A 12,965-nucleotide genomic window follows, 5' to 3' on the forward strand; every position below is an offset into this window, starting at 1 on the left:
CTCAATTGATTATAGGTTATTTTCTAAAAAGTTAGATTTGTCTAGTGTTGTCGTAGCATCTTAAGATGTCTACTTTCTATACATTACATGTTTATCACCTACCTCCATAGAAGTTTTTGTATTTTTTTAAGATAAAAAACAATTTGAATATGGAGAGGTGTAGAGAAGAGTGGCAATAAAGCATAGTAGACAATTAGCACAACAATTTTTAGGGTTACTTAGTCTTTGATGGTCCTTCATTAATACCCTCTACCAATGGATAACATAAGTGTTCCCCTATATGTAATTATTTTCAAATCCTTTCCTAATTTGAAAGTACTTTTGCATTCGTTCCCCTATATATAACTTCTTTAATATTTTAATACCTATTGTCATAAAGTATTGAATAAAGAGCCCTTGTTTTACTTTGAATGTAACATAATTGTTTTGCACAAGTTTGTATAGTTATTAAATTTTAGGATATTTATGTATTATGTTATATAAAAAGTATTTATATATTATTCAAAATGAACTTGTATTTTTTTATAAAAATTAACAGTGTTCAAAAATATTTTTATCTATTTTTTTATAATTTTATAATCAACAATTAAAAGTAACTGGCCAGGTTTCTTTCCATGCACACTTCAACATCTTTTGTCACACTCATCTTATTATTTTCTATCAAACACATAGCAAAACCATGCAAAAAAACATATAATTCAAAAAAAAAATCAGAAAAAAATCTCCTAAAATCTCAATATACAAATTATATTTTACATGGAAAAACCATAAACATTAAATCTACGACACATGAGTGGATGAAGCCCCGAGCCTGACAAAGCAGGAGAATTAGGGTTAACTTGATTCACAGCAACATCCGCGGATGGATGAAATACATAAACCTCATCGACGACACACACATTCATTCAACCAAGCTCTTCATTCATCTACACAATAATCCATCCATCCGTCGGCCTCCGTGCTTCAAGCTCTTTTTTGCGACAGGCTCTTGTCTTCCGAGGGCTTGTAGTTATCGGAGGCGGGTTGCCGAGCTAGCAACCGAAGGGTGTGTGGGTGTGTGTGTGTATTGCTGCTGCCTTGTCTCGCCAGGGCTCGTGGAGGAGGATCTATCGAGGGACACACCATGAGGAGGGTCACAGTGCAGCGCCTCGCGCTCCTCTCCTCGCGCTACACACACGCCTCGGCGCCACTGTCCTCTGCTGCTGCTCAAGGCGCCGCTGAGAAGGTATGCGCCTCGCATTTGAGGGGTCAGTCGCCCTTTACCTCAATTTTCCGCAGGTCGGGCATGGATGGGGCTCGTGTAGGGTTTCGATCGTGGAAAGTTTGCCGGGACGAGATCCTTCCTGCGAATTAGTGCTCAGTAAGGTCTTTTATTAGATCCGGGGTGGAATGTGGGTGGGTCTTTGTAATTTTTAGGGTTCAATGACAGGAGTTTCGAACTACGAAGTGGGAAATGGGGATGTAATGGTCTTGTTAATTTCGCATTTTAGTCGTCGCTAGGGTTTCTGGCTTTTGTCGTTGTCGATGCTGTCCACTGAAATGTCACGTGTTGTCACCATGGACGCTTCGTTTAACTCTGGGTTTCGTGTAATGACTTATTTTCTATTCAATTTTGTTACGCGCTCGTACCTTCACAATGAATTTGCGGTACGAGCGTTGATCATCAATGTACAACTATACTGGGGGCATTTGGAAGCTGTGGGAGTGTCATGCATTTCGCACGAGTGCTCTCTAATGTGAAGGTTGCTCGTTTGCAGTCGGCAGAGTCAGCCACTGGACAAAATCAACAAATCATCTTCCCTAGGTTTGCTCAATGTTTCCATTTGCTTCGACATGATTTTTTTCTTTTCTTTCGGTGATATGTAATTTTATACTTCTTATTTGTCTCATTTAATCAGGATGACAATCATGGGGTTGTCATTAGAGTACTGAAGATTGTGCGCATTGCTGTCAGGGAGGGTCCAGGAGTGAATTATGCACTTAACTGGGCTCTTTGCGCCAAGGGCATTGCACCAAAAGGAGAGGCGTATCGTAATCTGAGAGGGTCCGAGCTGAAGAAGCTCAATGCTAGTATTCCAAGTACAGCTTCATGACGCACTGGATATAACACCCATTTCAGCATAAAAAGTCACTTGATAAGAATCGCTTCTTCAGTATCATGAAAATTGTAGATGTTGCTTCGAAGTTGTTGCAAATGTGTATGCGAGGGTTCTTTAGGGTGATCCAAGTGCATAGCTTTATCGTCTGTATTAGAAGCTGCACTTTCAGCTCTAACACAGCTCACGTCATTCATCATCCACAGAGCCAAGTTCAACCACCAAGGTTTATGCTCGTGGTTCATACACCGCGGGAGCTACAGATATTAGCAAAGCTCAGTTCAATCGACTTTTCAAAGAGGTGAGTGTGCCAAAGTTATCTTGCTATTGGGTGCTCAAATTTTTTCTTTACGAGATTGTATGTGGACATTGTAGGGATAACCCTGGTTGTATTGGTCTGTTATCTGTTTCCAATTGCTCTATATTTGTATCGAACCAACAGAAAGAGGTCATTTATGCAGGTGACAGCATTCCTTGCCAACTCTCAAAAGATTTATGTCCATGATGGTGCGGTTGGTTCATCACCTTTGTCTGATGCCAAAGTGCGGACCATTTCTGACAATCCGTCAAGTGCATTGCTGTTCCGAAGCATTCTAGAACCAGTTCCTACTCGCCAAGTTTCTTCACAAGTGTTTCCTTTTACAGTTTACATTGCATCAAACTACAGGTATCGTCACCTTATAAATCCCGGCATGTATTTGAAGTTCCTTTGCTCATACTTGTTATCATTCGAAGATTACATTCATTCTCAGCGATGACGTCACGCATTGTAAGAGTTACTGGTCCGCGATTAATAATAAGAAGTCGGATGTGGTGTTGCCTTGCAGTCCATCTGATGTTGGCAGTGTTGGACTTTCTGCTGAGGATAAGGCAGCCTTTGTAGTGATCGATTATGATCGCTCGGCCATGATCTTGGTGGGGAGTGCATTTACAGATGTTGAAACTATCAAAAAGGCTTTGGCTGCCTTAACGGCACCCAGTGTCTTGTCTCGAGATGCCCTTCCGCTGTCAGCACGGTCAGTATGCTATTCTGTTAATGATTTAACACATGGACAATATTTCTGTGGAACGCATGCCTTATTTTATACTAGGTCATAACTATCCCAAAGTAGAAAACGAAGAAAATAAAATAAAATAAAACTTATTTATTATTATCGGCTAAATGAAAAAGAATAATATTTATTAGATCAAGTGAATACATGGTGCTCTTCGTACTTGTGACCTCTATATTAATACAAATTTTAAAACATCAAACTTAACAAACTTTGAAATGTCATAGATACCTACTGAGATTATGTATTAGCTTTGATATCCTCACCCTCACCTGCTGTTGGGGTATTGTCAGTATATTGTCAAATTTAGCATTGAAGTACAAGCAGGAGCGGTATGATACTATATTTTGTGAAAATACATCAACAAGGTTACAACCACGCACATATTTGTGTCGGTTTGATTGGATTCGCTCTAATTTGTAATAAATTCAAGGTGATGAACATTTTAATGATCAAACATTGGGTGAGAGAAACTCTCTGAATACAATCGTAATTGCATAATCGTTTACAAGTCTACATAAACGTAAAACACAGTTTTACAGGATCATAAAACATTTACGTAAAATATTTTGGCGGGAGGTTGCAGGCTCGTAATTCAGGGAGGAGCAACAGTCGTCGTATTTGCCCCAGAGTCGGTGATCCAAAAGAACGCTGGAGTTCTGAAAGCAGCAGTATCGCCTGATCTTGGTGTAGTTTGGAGCAAGGAAGGGGTGGCCCGCCTTTTTGCGAGCAAAGACGCTGGGGCTCCCAACCTTTACAAAGCTCCTTCTTCCGTGGTGTTGGTAACCGCCGACAGGTTTGCAACATTTTGGCTTTTGACTTTTTTTTTTTTTTTTTTTTTTTTTTTTTTTTTTACATTTTTTAATATTCACTAGTGCTCATTAGGTGTGGAAAGACTTCATGGTCTTTTTTTGTTTGCGGATCTGGTTTAAGAGCTTATTTGAAGATCCTGTTATTTATTTATTTATTCAAATTTGTTTATTTGTTTATTACTTTTTGTGTGTGCAGTTCTGGAGCTATTCCTGAAATCTCGAAGGTCACGCCGGAAAAGGCGGGAGCATTGTTCGTAGCAGGCTACAATGGAGATGATTTTCAACCCGGTTATCAAGCAGGTCCAGGGTCAGTGGATCCAGTTGAGCTTGGAAAGGGATTTACAGCAATGGTACACCTTTTTATCTGGACTGATTGTCGTTTTTGTTTGTAAATGAAGTTGAGGGGTCTTGTTTTAATGTTGGTTGTTCGAGTAGTATTCTTCTTGATGGCGTTCAGCCGACTAACGCCGCCATTTTAAACAGTTACAGTTCAAATTTAGGTCGTATCGTCTATCTCTAATTATTAACTCTACATATCTACAGTTCCCGATATCTCCTGACGCTGTTTATTTATGTAGAGAATAGTTCTCTCTATGGGTTTAGTGTTTATATACGATTTGGTCGTATGTTACGCAGTTGGAGAGCACAAACGTTCCAGCGTTTTTGGTAAACGCCAGCGTCTTAGCAGGTACGTAGATTTTATTGTATGATCAACTTATGCATCACAATGCGGTTTCCTTTCAACACTGCCACTGGCGATTCCTTGGTGAACCAGCATGTTGTGGTTGCTGTGTGAGGGATCTTACCAGGCTCCATGCCTGTTACTGTCACTGTGGACTTGCAGAGAATGACCTCCTGAGTTACATCGAATCAACAGTTTCGGAGAAATTGCCCAAGAGCAAGGGGAAGAAGCCTTCTGTCACAGCAGGTACTGGGCAGCCAAGCGCTGCCCCTGTCTCTGAATCTAAGACACCTCAATAAGGTCTTTAAGGTAAGTAAACATCTTATTTTGTCCTTTGGCTAGCGACTGTGTTATTATTAAACGAGACCAACGTGTGCCAAACCTTTGACCATCGCTGAACGTGCCCGTGTACTTGCAGTGAACGCTCTTAGGTCGAAGTACAAGGAGTTCGTCGACAGAAGGTTTCCAGGCTTGCCAAAGGAGTTGAATGTTTGATGACGACGAGGATATGCTGATCAATAGCATCACATCAGGAACTATTTTCTTGCTGTAAATTAGTTGGTCATTCCAAAGGAAAGGACAAGCTTGAGTCCGGTTGTCTTGATTCAGTCTCAAGGGTACATCATGCCCTCAGTTAAATAAATGCAAAATGGTGGGTTACGTTTTACTGACACTTGATCGGTGCTTGGTTTTCCGTCTTCTCCAAATTTACAAACTCCTCGTTCTTCATTTTCATCCTAACGCAAGGCGTCTACCACTGCGAAGTTCTGGCTTCTCCCGGTGCTTCTCATCTTCAGGACACCGTAGTAATGACTCGCCTTGTTCAACTCTCAAACCAAATTTCTTCCCGTCACGCCTTCGATTCAGTTGCAGTAAATCTCAATAGATTTGTTACTTGAGTCTGAACGACAAACCTAGGTGTTCAACTTCAAATCTCTAGTGTACTGCATGTTGCTTCACCGCAAAATGTAAGAATCGATGTATCGCCAAGGAATCTATGTAAATAAAAATGGATGCAGTGCCACTGGAGGAGACTCGCTAGAATCCACTGCGAAACATTTCACCGTCTTGTGTCGACTCCATCTAAATGGTATACCACACCACACCCTAAATTAGATAGTTGTGTTGTGATGGATTGCTGATCTCCCGCTGCTTGCAGGGAGATGGAACAGTAAGCTAGAGTTTCGGAGCCGTTCGTAGACGCGGCTGTGTCTGCATTCCAGGGCTTCCCACATGGTCGGAACACTCTAAGCGGGGGCATCGGATCGACTGGCTCCAGAGCCTTTTAATTTTTGGAATGCTGTGGCCTGCTTTTAGCGGTGGAACACACGTCGAGGTGCGGCAGGCAGGAGACAGAGTAAATCGCACATCTAATTGCATCTCAGCTTTCGGCTTTTTGAAGGGAGACACCGAGTGCAAGGTTTTCCATGCTTCCCTTTGGTTCCTGCGGAAACGTGCTATAAATAACGGAGGGCACCATTTTTCACCTCACGACACGTTTTTCTCAGCATTGGTTGTTTTTCGCTTTGGATCCTCGGCTGAAGCGTTCGTTTGCGTGGAGGAGACGGCGGTAGGAAGTATGAATCCACGTCTTTGGATAATGTCGTGTTAAGGGCGCGTTGGCAGCGAAGGCGCGGTCAATTGGTGCCTATGGTGTTGGATTGTATCAGGGTTGCAAGTTGATGCGGCAGATTCCCGAGTGAAGGAGATAGTGGTGGGAGATCAGCGGATCTTTGGGGTGTAGAGGAGAGGAAACAGGAAGGGATAGGAGCCTTGAACGATCTAAGTAGCGGGGAATTATATGAGTTGTTGTTGTTGTTGTCCCGCATGGTGGAAGGACTTTACTACAGCGTAGGTGTGTGTACGGTGTAGCAGACGCCGTCGAGGCTTCTTCCTATTACTTTGTGCTCTCCCTTTATCTTCTGCCGCTGTGATTGTGTATCGTCTCTCTGTTGGTCTGTGTGGGTCCTCTTTTGTTGTCGCAATCTTGCGCTCTGAGTTGGTCAAATTTTCGGTCTTCGACTGTGTTTTTCAGCACTGTAATTCATTCTCGGCTTCGCTCTTCCTTGCCTCTCATTTAGGTTGCCCTCCTGCCTCTTTGTATACTTCATTGTCCTTACGAACTTCTTAGCCTGTGCCTAGCTTAAGTTTGGAAGTAACTTGCTCCATTGACGAGACGAGAAACACGTGCACGCTTGAGGTTATGTAAGTTAGACGCTCTTAGTTGTCTTCGATCACAAGATATTCTTGTATACTTGAAATTGTACCCTTCTATATTGAGATCGATCTCGAGAAATCTTACTGTGCAATGGTGGGAAGCTTTGCAGGTTATGCTTGGCTGACATCTTATATCTCTCGTTCAATGAATGCATAGAATATTGAGAGAAATGTTTACAATTTTGTGTTCTTCCTGCACGTTGCAACAGAATGGAACCAAGAACTATTAGTCCCTTCCCTCTCGCCGCACTCGTCACTATGGAGAAGGCTACCGTACCCACGGACGTGATGAAGAAGCCTAGTACCACTGGGGAGGAGCTGCTTCCACCTAATCAAGGAATAAGTAACGGGGATTCAAGGCGCACATCTCAATTGCCTTTGACCACGTTTGAAACGAGTGTTGTGCTTGGCATATTTGGGATGTTCACAATTGCATTGTTATGCGTATATGTCACTATGCCTAGTGTGGATCCAAGTTTTCTCAAGCTTCCTCGTACAGTTGCAGAGTTGCGCACTTTGACGTGAGTCGATATGAATGTGTTTGACTTGTAATGTTGCTGGTATTTTGTCTTCGTCGATATGAATTTTATTGGTCATTCTTTAGACTGTAGAGCGAACCTCTTTGATTGTGATTGAGGTAATTTCGTCTCACTCGAAAGCAATTGGTGTTTAGAAACTATACTGATCGATTTGAATTTACGAATTGATTCTATTGCATATGTCTCTGCAGGGATTATGTCTCAAAATACACAGATGACTACAGGCTACAGGTGTTATTGGGTTACTGCACAGTCTACATATTTATGCAGACTTTTATGATCCCTGGAACAATCGTAATGTCTCTTCTGGCGGGTTCTCTGTTTGGTGTGGTCCAAGGCATGACGCTTGTGATATTCACGGCTTCCGCAGGAGCTTCTTGTTGCTATTTATTATCCAGACTTATTGGCCGCCCCCTTGCTATGTGGTTGTGGGCTGACAAACTCAACTTTTTTACCCGGGAGGTTTGTCTTTCCATCATTATCTCAACTGTGCGCTGATTGTATGCAAGAAACAATTTCGAACCTGCAATTGTCGTCTTGGGGTGGTGTGACCAACCTGCGCATCCAAATGCCTAGAATTTTGTATCATTAGTTTAATCAGATTTCGATACCTTCTAATCACGTGTATCTGGCTACTCGTGTACATTCGTAATTTGCTGATAGAGTGTCTCTGTTACGAAATCGCCGCTAGCCATTGAGTAGAGATTCTTTGGCATACATGGATACAATGCTTTGAAATTTCTTCATTGAATCCGTGCCGAGTCCTTTCGCAAGTTCTCAGTTGACGGATGTGTACATGTGCAGGTCACTAAAAGAAGAGAGTACTTGTTCAACTACATGATCTTTTTAAGGGTTACACCAACATTGCCAAATACTTTTATTAACGTCTGTTCTCCAATTGTTAATGTTCCCTATCCTACGTTCATTGGGGCTACAGTTATTGGTTTGATGCCTGCCACATTTGTGACTGTTCGAGTAAGACATCTCAGCTGACTTCTGGAGAAGTATTATAACAATGTTGCTAGTTGTAGAGAGTACTTGTGGACTAAATAATGCCCCAGCTGACTCTTGGGATCCCACCATCCTAATCTTAGAATTCTTCAGCTTCTAATTGTCAAATGCGACATACATTGTTTGGCATTTTGTGATGAGTAATTGGTAAATGACCATATTAATTTTCTTAATTATTTTTAGTTTATTTTACGTGTTCAGATGACAGTATGCTAACCTTGTTTCCTAACATCAATGCGGTAGTGCTGAGTATAGTTGTGCTGTCGGCACAAATTTTTAAATTGCTCTCTGTTTGGTAGCGCAATTACCTTGAGCTATCTTTTTGACTTTCTGCTGACTTAAACAATGCTGTGAACCCAACAGGCCGGTTTAGCCCTGAACACCCTCAGCAGTTTCAATGAGCTGTATGACGTCAAGACTGTATCTGCTCTGTTCTGCATTGGCCTGGTTTCCATTGTGCCAACGATATTGAAAAGATCTCAATCCCAGGTATTTGACGGGCCTCACATCAGGTGATTCGTACTGGTCCCTTTTCTGCTGATTTATTTGCCACGACGTACAAACCTTGCATCAACATCGAGTTTCTGACAGGAGTGACGACACACTTACGCTACGATTAGTCTGTGTGTCGGGTGGCTTTCACCTGCAACCTTTGAACATAGAGGAATGTGGATTTCTCTGTCCCATCGACTTGCCTACCAAAAGGATATGCACACCCTGAGAAACATTGTATGTCCTATTTTTTCATTTACTTCATTTTTTAGGAACCTAGTTCAGCAGATTTAAATATCGTACATACACTTAGATAATGGTAGGATACTTTCCTTGAAAGAAGTGCACGCTATACCCTGCAACCAGGCTAAAATAAAGCCTCATTAAACAGATTCTTGCAGACGTCCATTAGATGATGACATATGTATCCAAGGTGATATGATCGCCAGCTCATCAATTAAGGAACACCATTGACCTGTAGCTCATAAACCAGACGATTGTTAACAGGCCAGTGAATGAAAACCACTGGTTTTGGGTAAATTCCAATTGCACACTAGAATGTAGAATATACCTTGTAATTATCTGTACATTTTTCTTAATGAATGGGTCCGATCACATGTAATGAACACTATCTTGTGGTGCCGCACATTCTTTTTGCAGTTGTCGGTTAATAGTGCAAACGAACGATTTTAACATATTAAACACGTACGTATATCCATACACACTTCAACGGTATTTGTGATACGGGCAGTTTCTGTTGCTGCAACAGAGTAATTGTTAAATTTTTTGGCAAATATATTTGCACCTTTGATCAAAACAGGGTTCATACAACGGTGGCGGGGCAAATGGAAGATATGAAAAGCACTACGTCAGTTTTGCATCTTCATTACCCAATTCAAGTGACGTTTAATTGCTGCACCATGTGCTACTACTGAGTTCAATCTATCCAATCTTCCCTTTCGTAGACAGAAGGAAAGCCACTAGATAAATAGCTAGTGAGGCATTTCTAAACATTTACGGTGCGAGCGTGTTGGCCTGTTCGAGAGTTGAAATCCGTTGTGCATGGAATAAAACATTCGAGCAGACTTTGAAATCCTCAAACGAAATCCCCAGCATTATATTGTCGGAATTGTGGGGTCCTAAAATGACAGGCAGTCGTAGCATAAATGCTTCCAATTAGGTCATTTAATTACAAAATGAATACAAGTGTAAAATTTGTCAACTGGTGAAAATAGCAAACTACACCCTTCCGCAAATTCCCAACAAACTACATCATATCCATGCCAATGAGAGATCTTTTCCAACACAAGACACACGATCGAGGTGTTGAGACTAAGGCAATCTTACACAATTAGCAAATAGGATTTACAGCTCAAACATACCTGGGAGGGAGTCTCAAATGCATTGCATCTTTGAGTTTTATTGGGACGTGAGTAGCAACAAACACCATTCCTCCTTTGCTGCGGTGCTCAGCCATTATTTCCTCGAGAATCTCAACGCCCTAATATTGGAAAAATAGAGTTAAAAGTCCTCCATAATGTCATTCTGTAATCAATGGTACCAGGCAGAATATGCCACAACCATTGCCTTGTTATTCATTATCGTCACTAGATGAGGAGTTCGGCAAATCCGAAATCTAAAGCCAACATGTAGGCACAAATATACAAGTTCAAAAGCACATTTTTGTGCATTACCTCGACATCAAGGCCAACAGAGGGTTCATCCAATAGCCACAATGGTCTAGGTACAGCTAGCATCCTTGCAAGCTGTAATCTCTTCCTCTGCAAAAATGAAACGTGTAGGTATCGTCGTTGAGAACGTTACTTACATTATCAACTACAGTGCCAAAACTCTAATGTTCTCTTCGAACCACTCTGCTGGGATAATATCTCACGTCCAATTATTTGGATAAGCCAGAGAATTCACTGTGGCAGTGTTGCGACTTAGTTCACAAGTGAAGATATATTCGTTTAGACAAGAGATCTTTTCAACAGCTACCAAGCGTCTCCAAATTAATTCCTAGCCGATGAGCAAATACCTGCCCCATTGACAGAACGACGGCCTGCTCTTGAGCAAAGGGTCCTAAACCCATTCTATCCAATGCCCATTGTGTTCGTCCTTCACCACCTTCCAGCACCTCCCAAAAATGCTGCGCTCAATTCACAAACCTCTCAAAACACCACACCAGTTCACAACATGCGTAACAGCTAACATGTACAAAAACATATTCAGTTTTATTGTGCTAATTCGTAATGTAGAGAGTTAGAAAGAGAACACACCACATTCTCATATACTGTCATTGCTTTCTTTATGGCGTCTTTCGCAGCAATCAAATGTACTTGGGGCCGGTACACTGTACTTCACATGCCCACACGGCCGCTCCCCACGAACACCAGCAATTACTTAAAGCAGCTAATTAGCTATCTTCATTAAAATACATGCAAAAGTATAAGAAAGTTCAAACTCAATCATATGCCTACGAACCTTTGGGGAAAACTCTGAAATTCATGAACAATTCATATCAAGACATCCATGGAAGAGGTAGAAGAAAATGAGCTTACAATCATAGAGACCAGGTTGAGACAAATCATTGCCATCCCAAAAGAGTCGACCGGCACTAGGCTTTAGGAATCCGCACAACTGTCAGGTGAACCAGCACAATGAGCGATGCAACAAGATGGTTTTCACGTAGATACAAATGAAATAATCGAAGTTCCAGTTCTAGGACACAATTCAAGAACGTATGTACACATTGTGAGCAGAAAAACTGCCTCAACGAAACAAAAAAAGAAAAAAGCCAACTACCACTAACAACAAATCGACGTCAATTACCATCATCCCTAGAGTAGAGGGCACCATACCAAGCGGAGGAAACTGGACTTCCCCGAAGCATTAGGTCCCGTCAGAAGCACCGCCGAGCCTCGATGAACCGTGAAGTTGACATCCCGAACAATCACCTGCTCATTTCGCATGCACGCAAGTCCGCTTCCCAGAAGCCAGGGCGCAGGCGGCCCTCGCCTGATTCTCGTTGCCATTCCACCAACTAATTTCCCCAAACCCTAAGATACACTTGCGTCGCAATTCTTCACAGTACACAGCAATCTGTCACACCCGCCGCTAAAACCCCAAACCCCTTCCTATCGCAATACTTCTTCCTCGCACGCGCAACACCGATCGACATTCACGCTCTACGCATCATCAGGACCCATGCATCCTCCTCGATCGCTAACTCGAAATCACGTACCGCTGCCTGAGCCAAATAGAAACACGGGGAAATTCGAGTGTTGTTAAAGAGAGCAAAACCTCGAAGACGAACTTCTCGGAGGATGGGAGAAAAAAGCATGCAGCCTCGATGAGTGGGAACGCATGCTCCCTTGTTCTCGGGTTGGGAACACAGTCACCATGACGAATTCCACCCGGAATGGTCGAGCTGGCATCAACTGCCAGTCACGTGAAATGGGTTTTCGTCGGTTGCACGTCCGGCGAGGCTCTAACTTGTGAATTTATGTCGTCCATCGGATGATAATAGTTGCTTGCGAATGTACGAATTGGATGAAAAAAGAATGCAAATCTGGCCAATCATCTACACCACGCTAAAGCAATATCTCAACTTGATTCAGGGAGAACTACAAGGCACTCACATCATCCTCTCCACAAAAACACCATACACCTACTAAAGCAAAAGAACAACCTGCTAGGAACAGTTACAAATGACTATGTTTACCAATCTTGGTCTTGGTAGCAAATGTATCACACTCTTGCTGGGAACACTTACAAATGACTATGTTTACCAACCTTGGTCTTGGTAGCAAATTTATCACACTCCTGTAGGGAATAGTTACAAATGACTCTGTTTATCAACCTTGGTCTTGGTAGCAAATGTATCACACTCCTGCTCAGAACAGTTACAAATAACTATATTTACCAACCTTGGTCTTGGTAGCAAATGTATCACACTCCTGCTTGGAACAATTACAAATGACTATGTTTACCAACCTTGGTCTTGTTAGTAAATGTATCACACTCTTGTTGGAAACAATTACAAATGACTATATTTACCAACC

At 42.0% G+C, this 12,965-nt stretch overlaps 3 protein-coding genes across 17 annotated transcripts; 2 read left to right on the top strand and 1 right to left on the bottom strand.

Moving 5' to 3' along the window:
• The first annotated feature begins 1,018 nt into the window (after nucleotides 1–1,018).
• LOC112293744 (uncharacterized) lies at nucleotides 1,019–5,315 on the top strand. Of its 2 annotated transcripts, XM_024543537.2 has the most exons (12): nucleotides 1,019–1,225; nucleotides 1,758–1,804; nucleotides 1,955–2,079; nucleotides 2,303–2,397; nucleotides 2,558–2,763; nucleotides 2,924–3,112; nucleotides 3,442–3,516; nucleotides 3,735–3,944; nucleotides 4,157–4,310; nucleotides 4,597–4,648; nucleotides 4,805–4,951; nucleotides 5,061–5,315. In XM_024543537.2, the coding sequence occupies exons 1-11, from the start codon at nucleotides 1,124–1,126 to the stop codon at nucleotides 4,939–4,941; spliced, it is 1,392 nt and encodes a 463-aa protein (XP_024399305.1). In that variant the 5' UTR covers nucleotides 1,019–1,123; the 3' UTR covers nucleotides 4,942–4,951; nucleotides 5,061–5,315. The 2 variants fall into 2 exon arrangements, with proteins under 2 accessions (XP_024399305.1, XP_024399306.1); XM_024543538.2 differs by lacking the exon at nucleotides 3,442–3,516.
• A 453-nt stretch (nucleotides 5,316–5,768) lies between these two features.
• Nucleotides 5,769–9,381, top strand: LOC112293747 (putative membrane protein At4g09580). 14 transcript variants are annotated; one of them, XM_090257026.1, is made up of 5 exons: nucleotides 5,769–6,062; nucleotides 6,970–7,380; nucleotides 7,590–7,860; nucleotides 8,203–8,373; nucleotides 8,773–9,381. In XM_090257026.1, the coding sequence occupies exons 2-5, from the start codon at nucleotides 7,070–7,072 to the stop codon at nucleotides 8,923–8,925; spliced, it is 906 nt and encodes a 301-aa protein (XP_090113152.1). In that variant the 5' UTR covers nucleotides 5,769–6,062; nucleotides 6,970–7,069; the 3' UTR covers nucleotides 8,926–9,381. The 14 variants fall into 14 exon arrangements, with proteins under 14 accessions (XP_090113152.1, XP_024399315.1, XP_090113155.1 ...); XM_024543547.2 differs by having other exon boundaries at nucleotides 5,780–6,062; nucleotides 7,069–7,380; XM_090257029.1 differs by having other exon boundaries at nucleotides 5,900–6,062; nucleotides 7,069–7,218.
• A 291-nt stretch (nucleotides 9,382–9,672) lies between these two features.
• On the bottom strand, nucleotides 9,673–12,215 carry LOC112293748 (ABC transporter I family member 1). Its single transcript, XM_024543550.3, has 7 exons — nucleotides 11,763–12,215; nucleotides 11,463–11,541; nucleotides 11,181–11,254; nucleotides 10,940–11,050; nucleotides 10,596–10,682; nucleotides 10,284–10,402; nucleotides 9,673–10,040 (listed from the first exon to the last, which is right to left on the bottom strand). The coding sequence occupies exons 1-7, from the start codon at nucleotides 11,934–11,936 to the stop codon at nucleotides 9,998–10,000; spliced, it is 687 nt and encodes a 228-aa protein (XP_024399318.1). The 5' UTR covers nucleotides 11,937–12,215; the 3' UTR covers nucleotides 9,673–9,997.
• Between the last annotated feature and the right edge of the window lie 750 nt (nucleotides 12,216–12,965).

Source organism: Physcomitrium patens, chromosome 16 (assembly GCF_059467195.1).
Source record: "Physcomitrium patens ecotype Gransden chromosome 16, ASM5946719v1, whole genome shotgun sequence".
NCBI lineage: Eukaryota > Viridiplantae > Streptophyta > Bryopsida > Funariales > Funariaceae > Physcomitrium > Physcomitrium patens.

What these genes read in the sequence shown, in the direction of transcription:
- LOC112293747 (XM_090257026.1), top strand. Translation starts at nt 7,070, where the DNA reads ATGGAACCAAGAACTATTAGTCCCTTCCCTCTCGCCGCACTCGTCACT. An exon ending in GCAGAGTTGCGCACTTTGAC is followed by an intron (nt 7,381 to 7,589) that starts GTGAGTCGATAT and finishes ATGTCTCTGCAG; the next exon opens with GGATTATGTCTCAAAATACA. An exon ending in TCAACTTTTTTACCCGGGAG is followed by an intron (nt 7,861 to 8,202) that starts GTTTGTCTTTCC and finishes GTACATGTGCAG; the next exon opens with GTCACTAAAAGAAGAGAGTA.
- LOC112293744 (XM_024543537.2), top strand. Translation starts at nt 1,124, where the DNA reads ATGAGGAGGGTCACAGTGCAGCGCCTCGCGCTCCTCTCCTCGCGCTAC. An exon ending in CTCAAGGCGCCGCTGAGAAG is followed by an intron (nt 1,226 to 1,757) that starts GTATGCGCCTCG and finishes GCTCGTTTGCAG; the next exon opens with TCGGCAGAGTCAGCCACTGG. An exon ending in CAACAAATCATCTTCCCTAG is followed by an intron (nt 1,805 to 1,954) that starts GTTTGCTCAATG and finishes CATTGCTGTCAG; the next exon opens with GGAGGGTCCAGGAGTGAATT.
- LOC112293748 (XM_024543550.3), bottom strand. Translation starts at nt 11,936, where the DNA reads ATGGCAACGAGAATCAGGCGAGGGCCGCCTGCGCCCTGGCTTCTGGGA. An exon ending in CTGTTGGCCTTGATGTCGAG is followed by an intron (nt 10,403 to 10,595) that starts GTAATGCACAAA and finishes TTCCAATATTAG; the next exon opens with GGCGTTGAGATTCTCGAGGA. An exon ending in CATTTGAGACTCCCTCCCAG is followed by an intron (nt 10,041 to 10,283) that starts GTATGTTTGAGC and finishes CTGTCATTTTAG; the next exon opens with GACCCCACAATTCCGACAAT.